Source organism: Gossypium hirsutum, chromosome A06, assembly GCF_007990345.1.
Source record: "Gossypium hirsutum isolate 1008001.06 chromosome A06, Gossypium_hirsutum_v2.1, whole genome shotgun sequence".
NCBI classification, from domain to species: domain Eukaryota; kingdom Viridiplantae; phylum Streptophyta; class Magnoliopsida; order Malvales; family Malvaceae; genus Gossypium; species Gossypium hirsutum.
In genome coordinates, this window is record NC_053429.1 from 2,535,981 (window position 1) to 2,557,372 (window position 21,392).

Here is a 21,392-nt window from a genome sequence, read left to right on the forward strand (position 1 = left end):
AAATTTAACTTTAAATTCTTAATAAAAGGAAAAACATCTAAATGTTAAATACTAAATTGAAAATAATGTCAGCAGACTCGAAATAAATTTGGGTTAATCATTTACAAATAAGAATAGCTTTGGAAAAATCTTTAAACTTATATTTTGGATCAAGTTGAGTTTGAATAAACATAAAATATACTAATATCATATATAAATTAACTCCAACCCATTCCGACTTTACCATTTAACACCTCTACCCTAAATCAAAATTTGAAACAAAGTTGATTTTTTAAAAAATAGACAAGTTTAGTTCTAAGTTCCAATTTTTTTTTTTTATCCTTAATAGTTGAAACTAGGATTATAACTTTATATCAATTTTGGGTCGTGCTGAGTTGGATTGATTTTTGATCAGGTCAATTTAGATAGGATTAAATAAACTTTTAATATTTTTTTATCACTTTTGTTCGGGTAATTTTAAATTTGAATTGTGATAAGTTCAGATTATTTAAGTTTGAAGTTGATTTTTTGGGTAACATCATTACCAATTTTTATCACTTATAGTTTTGGTTATTTTAAGTTATTTATTTGGGTCGTTTAGATTCAAATTTTCATTGTTTTGAGTTTGGATGTTTTTTAATTTCAAATAAATTAAATTAAATTTATTAATTTTTATAATCAAATAGAATTAAATCAAATTTAAATTTTTGTGCCGAAGCTAGACACAATAAGAAGATATTTAAGCCAATGTCAAATACGTCAAATAAAAATAAATAAATTACAGTTGGTTGCTTATTTATTTATTTTTGATATTTGTTAGGGCAAACTACACTCAAGGTCACTGTTCTATTAATAAGTTTGTATTTTAGTGACTCAATTTCAAAAAGTTATAAAATAGCCACTGAATTATTCGAAAGTTCGCATTTAAGTCATTAGGTTGTTAAGTTTTTTTTTTCAAGTTTAGTTGGTGAGTTTCAAGCAACAATTCAACGATCGGTACGGTAGAACAATACTCATCGATGAGTAGAAAAATATACATTAGATCCAAGCTGATTTGATAGTTAGTGTCAAAGATTGGGGAAGAAAGTTGTTTGAATTTCGGTTCAAAACTGATTCATGAAAAAAACTAAACTATAGAGCTTTCAATTGGAACTGACAATGTGAGCGAAGAAGGCCATACAATAGTAATATTAACAACTCAGTGACTTGAATAAAAATATTCAAATAGTTCAATGATCATCTTGTAACATTTTTAAGTTTAGTGACCAAAACGTATGCTTACTAATAGTTCAATGACCTTGGGTGTAGTTTACCCTGTTGGTTATTAGGGTTGGTCACTCTGACAACTAGGCAGACTCCCTCTTTCACAGCTACTTTGCTCTCTCCCGCAAAACCCAAAATCAATACCATCCGAGTCGACCCGTCCCCGTGTTGAGTTTCATCAGCGAGTCACCAACTCAGTTAAAAAATCAACTAAACAAAAAATGGCGTCTCAAGATGAACAACAACAAGACCCTCGTATCCCCAAAATTTCTTCTGCAATTCGTGTCATCCCAAACTTCCCCAAACCAGGTTTCAAACAAAACATACTTTCGATCCCTTTTTTTGGTTTTTCTTTTTATCCTTTAATTGTTCTTTTCATTTTTTGGTTCAGGGATCATGTTTCAAGACATAACAACTTTGCTTCTTGATACCAAAGCATTTAGTGATACTATTGATTTGTTTGTTGAAAGGTACAAAGGGCAAAATATATCTGTTGTTGCAGGTAATTTCCAGTAATAGTTTTTTTTTTACTTTAATAGTGTATATTGTACATATGTCTTTATAATTGTATGGTAAAATGCAGGTATAGAAGCAAGGGGATTCATATTTGGTCCACCTATTGCATTGGCTATTGGTGCCAAGTTTGTTCCTATGAGGAAACCCAATAAGTTGCCTGGTATATATATAAATATGATTTTTGTTGAGTATTGTTGATTGTTGCATTTTGTTTAGTGATCTTTGTGGTAATTGTTAAATTTTTTGATGTTTATTAGGGGAGGTTATCTCGGAGGAGTATTCTTTAGAGTATGGAAAAGACAAAATGGAGATGCATGTCGGTGCCGTGCAAGCTGGAGAACGTGCTTTGATAATAGATGATCTCGTTGCCACCGGTGGAACCTTGTCTGCTGCGATTAGGCTACTTGGTAGTTCAATTTTATATAAAAACGTCAAAAGTAATATGCTAGTGTGTTGCTATGAGTGAGCTGCTATGAGTGAGCCTTTGAACTAAGGGGAAATTACAAGAGATTGCCTTAGGATTTCCTTTTTGTCGTATTAGAGCATTGCTTTGCTATTTACATGAATGATTGTTTCGTTTGCAGAGCGAGTCGGCGTGCATGTTGTGGAGTGTGCTTGTGTTATCGAATTATCAGGTTTAAAGGTATGTGGTGCTAATCTCATACCTCTTGCTGCCTTATCAATCACAGTTCGTGTGATGAACCTGAGCTTTAAACACATATTTTGAAACCATAATGACTGATAAAGCTAAGGTTGAGCTTATAAACTCTAATAAAAATATGCCATGGAGAAGTTTGTAGTTAGGCATCTTTAGGGACTAATAATAAATATTTAGAATCATAATTCATCTTTAGAACAGCAAGAAAACAAACAAATGTCATAGTATTGTAGAGGAAAAAGTATTCTAGATGTTGCTTACGATGATTAGAAAGCTAATTGCGAGTTCTTTTGAGAAACAATGAATCTCATTCCTGCTCGAGTTGCATAGTTGCAAAGTGTTAATCTTCTTTTTCAGCCTATGCTAATGCCAAAAGACATGTCTGATAGGTGTGCAGTGGACCTGCTTGTACCCTGCCTACTTATTTAGACTGCTTGGCCTAACACTAGCACATGTTAGGCTGAGCAGTAAGTTCTCAAACATATAGTAGTTTCAATGTCAGCTTCTAACACTATATATTTGTTCTGTTATGAACATTATGTTGGGTGTCAAAGGAGGTTGATTTCTAATGAACTAGTTGTTATCCTTTTTGTTCATTTGAGGTTTGTACAATAGCATCTCTATCATTTCTTTTAAAATAAAACTAAAATTTATTATAGTTAATTTCATGTTAAATTACCATTGTTTATCAAATTCAACAAAAGCATAAAGGCATGGATGTAATACCAAATGCAAATTTGTGACCATGTATGAACTAGCACTCTAGTAGAGCTTTGAAATTACTGACCATTAGTCTTTTTCTACGGTAAAAGTACCATGGAGGCCCATGTACTAGGAGTCGGATTGTATTTTGTCCCCTTTACTCAAAAAATAAGCCAAATTAGTCCCTGTACGTTATATCAAAAAGCAAATTGACCCTTCTGTTATAAATTCCATCCATTTATAATATTAAAAACTGGTCCCTATATGTTATCATGAGGTAGACTTGGCATGCCATATGGATCCATTTGGTTATTCTATTAGCAATGTCAGTTTTTAACAGAAGAAATAGATGAAATTTTTAACAAAAAAGACCAGTTTACTCGTTGATCTAATGTATAAGGATTAATTTGCCCAATCTTTTAGGTAAGGGGGCAAAATGCAATCTGACTCCAAGTACTGGGGCCTCCATAGTACTTTTACCATTTTGCTACTGGTTTCTGACTTCTGGTGTGCTATGAATCATGCATAAACTAAACCATATTCTCCCGATATCAGTTACCCATTAATGTTTGCTTTCCTTTCTTATTCTTTCTCGGTTTCTATTTCAGGGTCGGGAACGGTTAGGAGATACACCGCTGTTTGTTCTTGTAAACTCGGCTTGATCTCACAAGTGTTGTGGTGGTGGTAGATGGGCATTGTTTGTTGCACTTTTTAGAGTTTTCAATATATAGCTACAACTTTGCCTAAAGGCCTAACAAGTCTATTTGGTTGAATAAAAAATGCTGCATTTGGTAAAAGTTTTAGTGGATTGAACCATGATAATATAAGGTTTAGGTGTTGTTGATGATGATATTCTTCCAGGCGAGTGTTCATTGCATTTGTAATAATATTTTGAGCAAAAGTGGCTTTGAGTGAAAGGTCTTGTTTGTTGATACAAGAGATTCTGTTGTTAATGCCATTGTTGTGTTTTTAAGTTGCTGAATTCACCATTTATTGACCTTTGTTTTTCGTTTCTACTATTCTATTTTTAATCCTATGTTCCCGCATGAAATAAGTGAATAACCTAGGGTTGTAAATGAGACTAACACACTGCTGCTCGCTAGTGATTCGAGTTTAACGAAAAAACTTAATTTGGTAATTATTGAGCCAAACTCCGTAATATTTGATTCAAACTACTCGTCAGTCTAATTGAGTTATTTATTTTTTAAATATATTTTTATATTGTGAAATTGCATTTTTACTCTTATTATATAATAAGAGCTGAGTGAGCTTAATTGAGCTTGAAGCCTTGAGCTTAGCCCAAACTTAGAAATTGATGTTTGATCGAGTTAGAGTCAAATATCGAGCTTCAAATTTTAGGTTTGCTACTATTTGGGTTCGACTTAATTTAATGCATGTATTAATTTTGACTTAATTTAGTCCTCTACCTTTATAATTCCATTGATTAGTTTAAAGTAAGTAAATGAGACATAGGTGCTCATAAGTTATTCGAGTTTTACATGAAAAAAACTCGAACTTGATTTGGTAATTATCAAGTTGAGCTTCAGCAACTTGAGCTATCAATTGAGTTGAATTCATGCATTGTAATACTCGATTCGAATTGTTCGTGAGCGTAATCAAGTTTTTCATTTAAATATATTTTATAATATGAAATTATATATTTACTCTTATTATATAAAAAGAGCTTAAATACAAATGAGTTTGAGCTTGAATACTAATGAGTTTAATTGAGCTTGGGTTTGAACTTGAGTTTGAAAATTGATAAACGAGCTTATTCGAACTCCAACTTAAAATTTGATGTTTAGTCGAGCTTAAGCCGAGTATTGAGTCTCGAATGTTGAGTCAAGTTCGAGCTTGCTAGTATTCAAGTTGACTCTACTCAATTACATCCCTACTGTCTGTTTTTTTTTGCCACAATTACATCCCTAGTCTAAAGAGTGTTTTTAAGAAGAAGAAAAATTACATCATCATTTTAATTGAAATAATTTTGACATCATTTGGTCCTTTACTTTTATAATTTCATTGGTTAGTCTAAAGTAAGTAAATAAGACATTCACAAGCTATTTGAGTTTTTCTAAAAAAAACCTCGAATTCAATCAAGTAATTATCGAGTTGAGCTCGAGCAACTTGAGCTAGTAGCCGTGTTGAATTCATGCACTGTAATGCTCGATTCGAATAGGTAGCAGGCATAATCGAATTTTTTATTTAAATAGATTTTTATAATATGAAATTATTTTTTTACCCTTATTGTATAAAAAGAGCTTAAATACGAATGAGCTTGAGCTTGAATATCAATTAACTGTGCTTGAGTTCGAAAATTGATAAATGAGACTAATCAAGCTCTAGCTCGAGTTTAAAATTTGATGTTTGATCAAGCTTTAGCTGATTATTGAGTCCCGAATTTTGAGTCAAGCTCGAGCTTGCTAGTATTTAGGTTGACTCTGCTCAATTATATCCCTAGTCTAAAGAGTGTTATTAAGAAAAAAAAATTACATCAACATTTTAATCGAAATAATTTTGACATAATTTGGTCCTCTACTTCTATAATTTCGTTGGTTAGTCTAAGGCAAGTAAATGAGATATTGGTGCCTACAAGCTATTTGAGTTCTACTTGAAAAAACTCAAATTTGATTTGGTAATTATCGAGCTGAGCTCGAGCAATCAGTCGAGTCAAATTCATGCACTGTAATACCTAATTTGAATATGTCGCGGGCATAATCAAAATTTTCATTTAAATTGATTTTTATAATATGAAATTACATTTTTATCCTTATTGTATAAAAAGAGCTTAAATACAAACGAGCTCAAGCTTGTGTTTGGACTTGAGAACGAAAATTGATAAAAGAGCTTATTCAAGCTCTAGCTCCAGCTTAAAATTTGATGCCTGATCAAGCTTGAGCTGAGTATCAAGTCCCGAATATTGAATCAAGCCCAAACTTTCCAATATTCAGATTAACTTTGCTCAATTACACCCAAGTCTGAAGAGTTCTCTAAAAAAGGAAATTACGTCCACATTTTAAGCGGAATAATTGACGATGTTAATTATTTGAACTATCTAATTACATTATAAAAATAAAGCATAAGATTACGTGAAATTAGAGTATAAAAACTAAAGAAGGATGAAAACTATAATTTTACCTCATATATATTAGAAAGTAGAAATAGTTATGGTCTTCATATAACTTATCACCATTTACAAATACAGACATACACATATTATATATTGTAGATTAAGAATACAGATATTTATAACTAAATAAAAAGTACAATTATATGCTTCTTTTTATAATAAAAAAAAATCTGCATGCTCTTCCCAACTATATTTTATTTTCAAAATTCTTTCTTTCTTTTTTTTCTTATTTTAAAAATCAAAAGATATATTAAGAAAATGAAAAAAATCAATTTTTTTTTGTATGTTTACATGAACAACAAGCAAAACTAATTTAAATTTATTTCTATGATTCATTTTAGTCAGCCAACTCTCCCCACCAAATAATAAAAAATAAATTTATGCACATAAGTGACCCCTTCATTTAATTATTATTTAGGTATAATTTTCCATATTTCCCATGATGTAATACTACATTAATACTAAAAAGTTGACATTTCATTACTTTATATTTTCTTTAACCATTATTATATGTACCTATAAAAGATAAGTTCAGTGAGCATTGACTTTTTTTTTTAGTTTAATAATTACAAGCAAAAGATAAGACAATTATATAAAAATAATGGTTGAATTCAGTTATTAGTATCTGTACTTTTCAAATTTTAAAATTTCAGTCCTCATTAAAATCCAATACATCAAACACACTATCATATGCGTAATATGTTTAGGGACTTATAATGATTCAATTGGAGAATATAGACTAAATTTACAACTGTATGCGTAGTACAGGACTAGTAATTGAGTTTAATCAAACGGATTTAACTGTTACTGTTTGGGTCAGGACAGAAATTGAACAAATTAAAGCATAGAGAATAAATCCACAACTTTCATAAAGTACATGTACTAATAACAGAATTTAACCAAAAAACAATTAATTGATATTTTATTAATTGAAGAGTAATAATTTCAAGAATTAATATACCTAAAAATTCTTAGGGAGGCCAATTGAAGAAGATATTTTTCTTTGTCCCCATTCATGACAATAATATAAATGAACTATATATAGACACTAATACTTAAAAAAATTGAGAAGCTTTGTAGAAACTAATTATGCACATAAATAAATAAATATATATATACTTGTATATGTATATATAACTAAGATGAAGGAGGAAAAAAAATTAAAACTTCTAGTAGCTTGACTTTCCTTTTTAGTACAAATTTTAGTAATATATTGGCTTTGCTTTTGTTAATTTTTTTTCATTTAATTTCAATTTTTTTAGTATTAATCTGGTTTGTGATTTTTTTTTAATTTCTTTTGTCAAAAATATTAATTGCATTTTAGTTTTATTTTTTATTAGTTTATATTAAAATTCGGATTAGTTGAAAACTTTATAATGCTTATGTTTCTAAATAATAATTTAGTATAAGAGAAATACATATTAACAATAATGTTACTTGAAAGTTTCAGAAATTAATAAGAGATGCATTACCTTATGAGAGAGTATGCTTGAGTAGTGCTAGAAGCGGTGCTTCGAGCAATGCAAATTGCTTCATGGATTGCTGAAAAACAAATACGAACACAACAATATGATTATGTAGTTCGGTTTCTCGAAGTTTGTGGGACCTTGTTCAGAGAGATAATCTACTATCATAACACCTAGTATAACAAGTGATTCAAGTTTTAACACTCACCAGTTTAACAACCTCACTTTTGTACCTAAGATCTAGATTTTTATTCTCTAAATTTCCCCCCAGAAACCAAGTAATTCACTTGTTTTCACACTCAATGCCTTCACAATTACAAGTTCATTATTGAATGTATAAGTGCTAAAACTCTTAGTACATAACCTATACAAATCTCAAGTATTTAAACTGCTTTTGATTTGCTAACATACTTACAATCAATCTTCCTACCAAAGTAGCAAGGTAATCATCACGGAGAATATTTTCAATAAGTCCAGCTTAAGTCTTCAAATCTTCAGTATATGTGACCAAGTTACCCGACCGATCCAGACTCCTTAAAATAAGGAAACCGGTTTGCTTAATCCAATTCAAACCAATCTTCAAGATATGTTTTCTATAAATGGTTTGGTCTTCAGAAATGGACTTGCACACGTCCAAAATATTAGCGAAGATTACAACTAAAAGATTTTGTTTACAAAAATTGAAAACTTTAAAAATGGCAAGTTATGAGGCTGAGCAGTGCCAGATGCAGTAGGCACTGCTTGTAGCATTATTCTTTTCACTCATCTCTTAATTGCCTCAACACCTTGATTAACTGCCACCAGTTGTGTCCTAACCACACTGTTAGGTCGCTCTAACAATAAACTTAGGTAAACTAATTAGGCATTGTTATAAGCCCTCGAGAAACCCCATCGTATCAATGATACATGAAAATCAGGTCCCAAATGGTCTATCTTCCTCAATTGTAGAAACTTTACTTTCCATGTAATATCTACTTTGATGGTTTTATTAGATATTATTTTGTAATTAAAAAATCTTAAATCTCTTTAGTTCCAATCTCAAATTTTACTAGACAAGTCTGGTGTAAGAGGATCTAGTTTGGGCTCTCAAAAATTTGGATATCTACACTTATTTAGCATTTCTAGACCTTGATCCTTTTATATTTTGCATTCTAATGTTGATAACTTCCATTGTTACTGTTAAATCCACGGATAACTAATTTGTTATGTGATTAGTGGCAAATATTGGTGATAAGATGATTAAATAGGTTGTTGTAAAGACTTATATTGTTGCTTGCTTAGATTGGTGATTTTAACGCATGCTTATAATTGACGACCATAAGCATGATTAGAATTACGAAAAATAAGAGATCTAACCCTAGTTGACCAAACCGATCTAGCTTGTTAAGCACAATGAGTTAAAAGATGTGGTGTATGCTAGGCTTACAAGCGGGAGCTGGGGTTTAATGGTGAATTCTACTTTTCAAGGCGAGTCAAGAGACCCGGAGGGGTTAGGATTAGTGGAAATATATTTAGGGTCAACAAGTTTATGTTTAACCATTAATTCACCAATTGAATCCACTAATCACTAATTCTATAGTTGTTAGGAAAGTTAAATTTGAGATTGTTAGGTTCTTAATTACTTGAGTGATTACCTTCAAATTGGTTATATTGATAGCGCTATGAGTTCTATTAGAATGGTAATCCATAAGATTAGTCGAACAATTTTGTTTACATTAGCTCAATTTAAACTAATATTATCCCTATAGGGATTTAATCCTTTTCTATTTTGAAAGTATTTCATTGTAATATATTATTGCAATAATATTCGTGCACTTTCGATATTGACTAGACTTTTAAATTGAATATATTTTGTAAGCCTAATAGCTAACCATCAATGGATGGTCGCAAGGTCATGTTAGGATCTACTTATAGACTCCTCTTATCACATCTTAGCACACATAAAATAAAGTCTTCTATAACTCTACCACAAACTTTCAATAATATGATTAAGTCACATCTTAGTAATAAAATGTAGGTGTGAAAACATGTTTTTTTTTTTTGCTCTATTGTTAATAATTTTAGTTTTAACATACTTTGTCACAAAAGAATTTGCTATTGTGACAAAATTAACTATCACAAAAAAAAAAGTTATCGTGATAAAGTTAATAGTTACAAAAGAATGAAGTTATTGTGACAAAGACGAAAGGCGTGATTGATAAAATAAAAAGAGAATTCTATGTGTTTGTTGGGAAAGTTGCTATTGCTCATTCCATGTCCTGTTATAACGAAATCGTTTCTCTACTTAGCCGATTGAATTGGGTCTTGAATAAGTTTCATTTGTACCGAGTTTGGTTCACTTGAAAGTGGCATATTTAACAAAACTAGAAGTGTGGGTTGACTAGGGTGTTAAGACTCCCAACTGAATCGCTTGAGGTGATTGAGTTAACATGAAAGTCTTATTATTAAAATGCTATTTTTGGAGATAAATATCATATTTGTTCAAGAGAGTTTCGGAATAGTTGGAAGACTAATTTATAAAAACTTTTATGTGATAACTAATAGGATAATTTCAACTTTTAAATAGGGGTTTAAAACCTATCAAAACACTATTGATTGATCACTTGTAAAGCCTACAAATAGGTTGTTTTGTGCCGCACATCAAAGAGTAATTTTTTGAATGTCTTTGTCCATAGCTTTGTTGTGTTCTTGTGGTTATTTTTTTGACACTCTTTTGGGTATTCTTTGGAGAGTTTATTGATTGTATTGTGAGATATTTGAGTGAGTGATTTGTAACAGTTGAGGTTAGTATTGGTGCTGCAATTACTTCTTTATGTAAGGATAGATTAGGCTTAAGCCAATAGATGATTCAGATGATTCAGATGATCGTTAAAATAAAATCATTCACTAGATGAGGTTCCGTAGACATAAGACCGTTGTATCTGAATTACGTTAACAAAGATTGGCTACGTCGATTTTTTTTTGCTCTTATATTTTTCTCACTTTTTTTTTTCTAAACTACCATTACAACTAAACTACCATTACAACTAACTTTAAATAAACAGACAACAAGTGAAAACCTGAAAATTAACCACTAATAATTCTAGCTTTAATTTTAGTGTGTTTTTTATTATACTAAAAATGCATATTCTTGTAGTAATTTAAGTTCTCTTCATCACTAGAAGACACCAAAACACCGCTTTTACACTAACAATTGTATCTCTTTTAAAACCTTTCAAAGTTCTTTCAGACCACCACTAACCTCGACACAGTGTATGAATCACATCCACTCTCGAACCCCACCTTTTGTACCAACAATTTTAATAGTAAACAGACACTAGCTTATGCATACAAATTCTATCATGTTGATTCTGTTGAAGAAATTGAAAGCTTAGTTTTACCAACCACGACTCCCCCCACGTTAACATGGCTTCTCAACACATCAATAATAATTATATTAATTTTCACACTACTCCATTTCATTCTCTTGGAGACTTATCTCTCTAATTATTATATACATATATACGAATATACCTAATTAAGTCTTTACTTAAATTATTTAGCACTTAAACAAAAAAAAATCCCTTTCATCTTTGTCAATTAAAGTCGACCCACAGTTTATTCGTCTTAAAGATTATTTTCTTTCATATGGTGTATTTAATTTTTGGATATTTTTTTAAGAAATACTTTTTTTTATCATAGGATTAACCATGTTCTTTTCATGTTTTTAAATTTGAAAAAAATGTAGCAATTCATTCAGGCAATGAGAATGCTCTAAATCCTTGTATTCTTTGTTCATTTGGAATTCAATCCTTCTAATTTTAAAAGAATTTAAAACTGCAATCATTATAGGGATAAATATAAAAACTATGCATGAACTTTAATCTAATGTGTAATGTCATATATGAACTTTAAAGTTGTGCGATTTTATGCATGAAATCTTAATTTGATTCAATTTTCATAAATCACTAACAATATTATCGAATTATCATAATTTTATGTTGATATATTGCATACACGAATGATTATCTTAATCCAATGTAAGAATAAATCTATGTATTTATTTATTTAAATATGTACAATTGAGTCAAAATCAAAGTTTTATATATATATATATGAACCACAATTCATGTTTCATGTGTATAATTGCACTAGATTAGAGTTCATATATATATAATTGATATTTATCCCACCTTATATTATTATTTTGTCATTTTTTTTTATTTCCTAAAATCAAGGAGAAAAAAAATGTAAACCAATACCAAGAAATTAGTGAAAATTAGTGAGGATGGAACAGCTAATATTAGATTCCAAAATGAAGAATAAAATCAGATTTTGACAAGTTAAAAGAAACTCAGTGCAACTAATTTTTTTTTTTATTACATGATTTTGTTCCTACAAATTTTCCGACATGCTAGAGTTTTTGTTGTTTGAAAGGTCGTGCAATGGCCGGTGCAAAGCTCCTAACAACACCAAGTGTCCATATCGAAAATTTTCCCTTCAAAACAAAGAATTTTCATAAATAAAAATTTTATAAAAAAAACTTAAAAATGGTCTCCGGCTGACACGTAAGTTTCTCAACGAGGGTTTCGGCGGAATCATAGGGTTCTTAAAAGTACAATAATTTTGAAGTATGTTTTTGGCTTTGTTCAGGTAATCTAATGGATTAATTATCACATCGTGGATTAGTATATAAATATATATGGATTTATATTTAACATATTAACGAGGTTTAATTTTATATGTTATTAATGAATTAGATTTTAATACATCATTATAAATGTAATTATTTGAATTTTTTTTGAATAATCTCGTTATAAGTTTTGATCATATATGTTCTTTTTGACACAAAGCTTAGAACTACCCATCGTCCCTCTCCCTAAACCATAAATAGGAGGATAATGCGATTCAGCGTACTTGAATTCAATCAGCTTATTTGAATTTATTTTTAAATCTTTTTTATTATATGTTATTATCTATTTTTTACCATGTTTAATTCAATATTTGATTATTTTGCTATCAAGGTAAAAACTTGATCCAATCAACTTGAATTCAAATTTGACTTAACTATATGTTGATTGAACCATAGTTTAGTTGATATTATTACTATTATAACAATAAAAAAGATATGGGTTTGAGCGTATATAAATAGACTCGAAACAACCAAAACCCAAAATACTTAAAAGAACTTGAGCAACTTATAATAATCTGACTTAAAAACCCTAAATCTCAAACCTTAATAACTTAAAATCTAAATTAATTAACCTCACTCAAAATTGATAATGTATTAAATACGAACCTATTATATATATAAACTAAAATCCCACAAGTGGGATCATAATGAGTTTGTCATAGATATAGTGCTTCAGCTTTGAAGGAATCTTGGGTTAATTTATTTATTTATTTCTCACGAAGTTACTTATATTCATATCTATAGTTTGGGTGTTCACAAAATCTGATCAGAGATTTTAGTTCATTTTATTTAGGGTATAATTTTAAACATGGAGCATCTTTTAGTTCATTTGCCACGTACATGGCTAATCCATGTCCTTAATTAATTTGCCACGTAAATTATAAACATGAAAAAAAAGAAAGATGCTCGAAATTCGAAAATAAAAATGCCTGTCTGGTTATTACATTTCATCATCTGTTGGGGAACAAATCATACTTTTTGCATTTTTATTTATAACTTTCACATGGTTTAGGGTTATAAATAAAACTCTTCATCGGCTGCATGCTTTTTGTGCAGCTATTGGCTATGAGAGTCAACCTTACCCACCATATAAGTATAAATATGTGTATATATATTTCAAGGATCATATATTTTCATTCATATTCGAATATGTATTAAACATAATTATCGAATATTAGTATAAGGCTAATATAAATCTATCAGAAACACTTATCACATTCTGTTCACAAAATCTATTTATACTAAAAGAGAAGGGATTGTCCAAGATCTGAACTTTATACTAAAGATTTGAAATTTTGAGTAAATTAAAAATGTGTAACATTTTTTCGATTTAATACAAAATTTTACGTGTATGATAAATACTATTATAATATTAGAAGATGTGTATATATATCATTTGAAGCGTCAAAACTGAGTTGTAAAGAGATGGGTTTGTACACTACCAATTATCTAACCTATGGGTAATATTAATTTGATAGTTTTTCATAGCAAGAAGATAAGAAAAGGGATTAAATTGCAAAAACAACAAGTGTTAGGGTTGGTGCCAGTTAGCCCGTTTAGGACAAGGAGCGAGTTTGGCGGTTGCATTGTCGGAATTTTAAGTTCATTTAAAAAAAAAAAACAAATGTCATACTCATTTTCCACGATCTGGCCGTCCCTTTTGTTCCAATTTCTTTGTTTAATCTTCTAACATTCCTCATGCTTATTATATTCAAGGGAAAGACTCCCACGTTCTTACATTAAAAAAATTGGGGCCAAATTAAGACTACTCTTATCGATTTAGTTTACATTGTATTAGTTTTTAATTGTGTTGTAATAATTTTGTGATTTTATTTATGTTGTAATAATTTGATATTTATAGTTAATTAGATATGTATTTAATTTTATATTTTCATCGTATCATGCTTATAACACTTTCAAAAAAAAATTAAGGGTCAAATTTTAAATACAAATTTTATATATATTAAAAATAAAATTTATAAATAATTTATATTAATTATTTAAAATATTTAAATTTTATGTTTTATATATCATAATATTAACAATAAGTTAATATACTTTTTTTTATATTTATATTATAATCTAAGTTGAATATTTATTAATATTAAAATATTATAAAATAGTAAAGAAATGAGGAAAGAAGTATATTTCGTATTTGATTCAATTATTCTATCAATTATGGAATTTTTATTAATTGATAAGAATTAAAGATTGTATGTTAATTTAATATATTTTTCATTTAAATTAAGATTTACAAATAATTTATATTAATTGTTTAAAAATATTTAAAATTAATATTTTAAATATCATTTAAATTATTATCTTTTGCTTTATAACAAAACATGTAAATCAAACATTCTAACTTTTTGTTGCGATAGTTTTTTAAAACTTTTTTTTTCACAATAATTTTTTAAAAACACTGTTAAAAAAATAATTCCAAAGTAGTGTATATAACTTCACTAATCATAATTAATCACATTTAGTGACCTTGTTGTTAGACCCCTTAAGTCATTTTAATTGCACTTTTTAATAGGTCCAAGGTGTTTAAGGGTCATTGTAACCCTTTTTGCATTATTTTAATCTATCAATTCATGAACTTAGCCACCTTATGAGTTGTACTTTGCCTGGTTTTGGCCCCACACAGTGGACTCCTGGATTAGTAACACAATAATTATCTGGAATTTAAAAAAAAATAAAAAAAGAAACTCTATAAACTAATATAAGTCAAATCCCTTACATTCTTTTTGGTAAATTATGCTATATAAGTCCTTATACTTTCTAAAAATTTAGAATTTAATCCTTATATTCTTATTGTCGCAAATTTAATACTCTACTTTTCAAATTTCAAAATTCATGTTCAATTATTAATATTGTTAAATTTTTTTTATTAAATTTAGGTTCGTTACGTTATTTTTTTTATTTACATGGCTATTAAGTGAGTTTTTTTTAATTTCAAAATGTCATATTAATAAATTTAACCAAAAAAAAAACTTAAGAATGTTAACAGCTGAACTTGATTTTTGACATTTGAAAAATAAAGAGACTAAATTCTAAAATTTTAAAAAGTATAGAACTTATAATATATTTCAACTTTTTTTTAGGGTTTTGGGATATATAAATGTCTCTTTCTCTTAGCTCACCTCAAACCACCATTTGAGACCCTTCAAGTACCAAACAAACCCCAAAAATCCTCCTCCTATTTTGTCTCAATGGAGTCACTTGCAAATTTCCCGAATGGAGAATGGGAGTACTCATTTAACAAATTATTCTCCATTGATGACCACCTTGATTTCTCGTTTCCATTAGAACATGATGAGGGTTTGAGCTTTATAAACCCTGAAATCAATGAGATTTTATTGCCTTCTAGTAATGCTTTCGATTACAATTCTGTTGCAACCTACGACCTTACCGGTTCAAATCATGTTGCTGTAACAAATGACATCACCATGTCATTTGACTCGTTTCCCCCACTATTCCCCAGCACTCCAATGGAAGGCACTGTCAACAATGTCATCGAAGATTTGAACACAAAGAAACGACCTCGGGTACATACACACAATCATGTATATATGTGTATGTGTCTTGTTATAGCGTTTTCTAATTCATGGTTTGGAATGTGCAGGCAATGTCAAAAGGTTGTAAGAATGTGCAGAGGTCAAAGAAGAACCGCAATGAAAGGGAATGTAATAATTACATTGGTGTGGAAAATGGACATAGTTCAAGCACAACATGTAGTTCAGAGGACGATAGTGTTTGTCAAGACATTAATAGTAATGGTGGGGGTGCAACCTCGGATACCAAAGCTTCTCAAGCTCTTAACTTGAACGGAAAGGCAAGAGCTAGTAGAGGATCAGCAACTGATCCCCAAAGTCTTTATGCAAGGAAAAGAAGAGAGAGGATTAATGAGAGGTTGAGGATTTTGCAGAACCTTGTCCCCAATGGAACTAAGGTAATTAACCAATTGGTTGATTTTTGTTCCATTTTGGCATCCTGTTTATTATTTTAATAATCGAAATAATTATTTTTAATAGTGTTACCTATTTGATTTAGTTAGTGATAAAAGGGTCTCATCGGAACTGGTAAAATTACATTTTAACTCATAAAAATACATAATTTAATTTTGTTTCTAAATTTTATTTTTTTTAACTTCGCTCTCGCTAATGACATTATAAAATGAAAGAGATGAGATATATCAAATTAAAGTAAAAAAATTAAATCTCAAATTTGAGTATAGTAGAGAGATCAAACCATTATACTTGTATAACCTATATATTGGATTTATATATTATTTTGATAGAAAATATGGGGTTTGTATTAATTTATAATTAATACATTCAATTTGATGCAATTACAGGTTGATATCAGCACAATGCTTGAAGAGGCTGTCCACTATGTCAAGTTTTTGCAGCTACAAATCAAGGTAAACTGAGAAAAAGAAAATTTACTGATACCCTAATTGAAACAAAATTAGGGTCTTAAACCATTAAATTACTAATATGAAATTGCCTTTTTTTTTTTGTTTTTTGCATGATGCATGGGTTGCAGCTTTTAAGCTCTGATGATCTATGGATGTATGCTCCCATTGCTTACAATGGTGTTGATGTGGCACTCAACAAGAAGATCTCTACACTTTTATGACACTGAAAATGGAGAGTTGCCCCTACACTGAATTAATTTATAAGTACCTAATTTAATTGACAACGGTTCAACAACTGAAGAGAATAATAATACTGTACTATATCATATTATGATATATATATATAGTTGCTGACTTGTAGTATGAATGAAATTAAACGAAAATTTTCAATCATGAGCAGTAATGAATGAATTACTATCCTATCTGTTTCATTCTATTTGTATATTATATATTTCCTACCGAATGTCACAGAGCACATGCTTATAGATGCATGATATTATTCTATAAGTTAAGAGAAAATTCAGTGAATGCTTCTATTTGAATTGAACATGGCAACAATCTTGATAGGGTATCATTTAAGTATATACATAGCAATAATGTATAGCCATGGATATATATACAGGTATTCAAGCATATATGAAAACTATCCTGTGCACAGAACTTCATAGTGTGAAAAATGGCAGGCTTAATTGATCAGCGAATTGTAACTATCAAATATGTGCCTGTTTTTTAATATGCTTTGTTTTGGTGAAAAGATATTTGTGGATTTTTTTTTAAAATTTGATATTGAGTAAATTGTTTGTTTTTTTTTAAATTAAAATAATTTAATTCATGTCAATTTCGAAATCGAGCAACTAAGAGCAATCAATCACGGCTTAATATTTTTCGTCAATTGTACATAATTTTTATTGGTATAATAACAATTTTAGCTTTTGATGTTTATATATTTTATGTAAATGATGACAGAATGTGTAAATGTTATGGGCTAGATTTATTAAATCAATACCAAATTGATAAGATATATAAATTTTGAGGGCTAAAAATACGTACAACTAACGAAAAATATTATCATTGTGATTAATTGTTTTTAGTTGCTCACTTTCAAAATATAACAAGGGTTAAAATTACTTTGATTTTTTTAGAAGGACCAATTTGTTTATTATCAAAATTTCAAAAAATTTGTTCCAAAATGTTATGCATTAAGGTCATTTTCATTTATGAACATTAATTTTGAAATTTTTATTCTAAAGTATGGTTTAAGATGATTTAAGGTTTAGGCTTGAGGCATTGTTGATTCAATTGAATACAAAGAAAGAACACAAGAGAAAGGGAAGCCATAACTAATGTCCAAAGCTTTTGTTATCTACTGCAATTTATATCTTTTTATCAACAAAATCAAACCGTTCAGATCTTGTAACTTGGAATTTGACAATTTTTTCAAGTTTTGGTCCATGTGATAACACGACACTCTGATATTAAGCCATATCATCATTTAAAAATTATTTTTTTATTAAAAAAGTGATGATGTGGTATAATCTTAAAATGTAGTGTCATTACATGGGTCAAAATTGAAAAAAAATTATCAAATCCTGAAATTAAATATTACCTTATTCCATAGTTTTCTTAAATAAATAAAAACCACTATATTTTTCCATTTTAAAATTTTTGTTCAATAAACTTTGTAGTCTGGTTTGATGCAATTGTAATTTATGTGCAAGCAAGCAAGCCTGACCCATGAAAATCCTTTCAGAATAGTTGACAATCAAACCACTTAGTGATGAAGTTTCCCTTCCTATCAAGCGGGGATCTCTTCATCAAGTCATCGTTAAGAGGTTTGATAGCTAATGCAAGTGCCCCTAACATATCCATGATCATGATGGCCCCAATTTGCGTCCCTCAGGTCCTTATTCTCTGTCAATGCTTGGTCCAACCCTGACGACGAGTTAGAAGGAGCTACCTCGAAACCCTCTGCCACTGTCTCAACAAGGCACATGATGTTCGCTAGTGTTAATACCAACTGCAAACACCACTATAACTAGAGCACGAGATCTATTAAAGGAACCTACACTCTTTGGAGGCATGAAGCAAATGATTAATACGATAAATGGCAAACCCATAATCAAAAGTGAACAGTTGTAGGGCCCTCATCTCGGCCATCGACAGGACCTTCCTCAGGATTCATGGCAAAGGGAGTCTCAATGTGTAAATGTTCACGCACATAATGGAATACAAAATCGGCAAGCTCCCTCTCGTTTCCAAATAATCCTCATTGTCAAGAGGCCACATTGAATGTGACATCGAAGGAATAATCACTCCTTACATATTAATAATGTTCGTCTTTTCATTCAACCTTTGTCTGTTTGACAGTGCTTGTCGAGACGGAACCTCCAAAAATCATGTAGAGTCCAAGTCTCGACAAATACAATTCCCCTAGTCCTAAGGTGATGATATTGATCCTAGGCGGAGGACCCAGCAAACGGGAGAATAATAAGCCTGGTAGGAGCAAGAATTGTCCATAGTAGCAAAAGTGGAAAATCCCTCAACTTAATTCCTTATTAAAATATATTTGTGATGGTAGAAGGTGACATTCCTTGGGAAATTATTTACAACAGACATTTCATCAATTTGTGGTCTGAATTCCCCTACAACAAGAGGGTCGTCAAAGGTAAATGTGAACAAATTTCTAAAGCTACTCATAGAAGAATTTTCCCAATTCTTCGTACAATCCAAAAAATACTACACTAGTAAACACTAGGATGAGCAATACGATAAACTCGAATAATCCTCACAAACCAAAGGTGAAAAGGCTGGTGAAAGTCTACCTCAAACAAATGAAAGGGCAAGTAGAAGCTCCTTCCACATGTTGTATCATCACTCATTAGATGAAAGTCCGACGAAGCTAAAAATTCATACCTATAATGTCTCCACTGCAAACACTATAAACGTAGCATGGTTGCCATCACTTCCATTTTAGTGGTCGTTAGCAACTCCTCACCCTCCACTGCAATATCCTTTATCAAGGAATTGCTAACCATTTTAGGGAAAACAAGAACCAAGTACAATGAGCAAAAAGAAGAAAAGATTATGCAATCAAAAACAAGAGAAAAAGAACACAAGGCAACGTAAAACTTGGTGGGCAACCTTTTTATAGGCACCAGGGCGGGAAAACGAAGTGCTATCCCAAAAGAAATGACGACAGAAAGAAATGGTACCTTTTCAAAACTTCAAATGATGACACAGCCTCACCAATACCACACCAAAGAAACTCAGCTTTATGACCTCACTTAAACAGAGAAATGATTGAATAAAATTATGATTCTACCTTATCCTATCTTTTTTTCAATAAGAAAAATTTTATTTGTTATTTTTTAATTAAAAAAATATGTTGATGTCCAATAAAGTTATTAAAAAAGGAATACATATTATATGGCGTCCTTATTTCATATAATGTTTTTTTTCCATCAATCAGTCATATTCAATACACCTCTCGTTAAAATAGACACCAATAGTGCTTAGGTTGACACATGCCACTTTATCGTTGCACCCATGGGAAGAAACTCTAGTGGTTTAGGCACACGGGAGCCTCTATTCCTTTATAAATATCCCCTCATCATCGAGGTAAAAGAGGCAGAGACATAGAATCTTTACACTGTCAATACTCCACCCCACTTATTTCCTAACTTCCTAGTCTAGCAATTGTTCACACTCTCCATAATGTGAACCGTCCCTATATTAACAGCTCTCCACACCCTTTTATGGCATGACCACCATAACAAAACACCTCTCATTTTTGTGTTGTGATGATACGCCATTGATATAAAATACTATAAACTTAAAAATAAAATATTACTGAGGAACAGTAATAGGATAGTTGAAACTATAGTAAAAATATCATATTATATCACTTAATCAAATGATATCAACTTAATATAAAAATAAGTGAGATCAACTCACTTGATAAATAAAACAAAATTACATGAATATTTTATTTTTTAAATAAATAAAAATTAATATTTTTTTTCATTTAAACAATATTCTTCAATTACCCTTTTAAGTCTGGTTTGATGCAATTGTAAGTTATGAATAAGTTTTGGCAATCAAACAATTAGGCTCGGTCCAAAAAATTCTTATCAAAATAGTTGATAATCAAATCATTTAATTCGATGGATCATATTAATATTGTGTAACATAAATTTAGATTCAATTAATTTGAATTTTGAAATTTAAATAGATCGAATCGAATTCAATTTTGTTTGATGTACTGATACCCACAATTTTGAGCTGTTTTGGAGGAAACTTATGCTGAAGAGCCTTTAACTATCAGCATGAAGAGTTTATTTAAACGAATCAACTATATAAGTCCTTTTTTAGGTTTTAAATATGCAATATACAAATTATCTTATCTAATCACTTCATTGAAACTTATTATCTTAACTAAAGAAATAATGAGGAGAATTTGCCCAACATGGGCTAGGCCGGGTCCAACAAAAAATTTTGACTTGTTTGCTAGGCTTAGCCCGAAAAATGGGCTTAAAATTTTGTTCAAATTCGACACGAATAAAAAAATATTAACCCCGGGCCCAGCTCGC

At 30.0% G+C, this 21,392-nt stretch overlaps 2 protein-coding genes across 2 annotated transcripts; both read left to right on the forward strand.

Moving 5' to 3' along the window:
• Positions 1-1,295: 1,295 nt before the first annotated feature.
• On the forward strand, positions 1,296-4,091 carry LOC107930583 (adenine phosphoribosyltransferase 1, chloroplastic). Its single transcript, XM_016862249.2, has 6 exons — positions 1,296-1,551; positions 1,634-1,744; positions 1,826-1,918; positions 2,016-2,165; positions 2,343-2,401; positions 3,727-4,091. Exons 1-6 carry the CDS (start codon positions 1,464-1,466, stop codon positions 3,778-3,780), a joined length of 555 nt encoding a protein of 184 aa, XP_016717738.2. The 5' UTR covers positions 1,296-1,463; the 3' UTR covers positions 3,781-4,091.
• An 11,504-nt stretch (positions 4,092-15,595) lies between these two features.
• LOC107930558 (transcription factor RSL2) lies at positions 15,596-17,163 on the forward strand. Its single transcript, XM_016862224.2, has 4 exons — positions 15,596-15,931; positions 16,009-16,335; positions 16,741-16,806; positions 16,932-17,163. The coding sequence occupies exons 1-4, from the start codon at positions 15,596-15,598 to the stop codon at positions 17,022-17,024; spliced, it is 822 nt and encodes a 273-aa protein (XP_016717713.1). The 3' UTR covers positions 17,025-17,163.
• Positions 17,164-21,392: the final 4,229 nt, after the last annotated feature.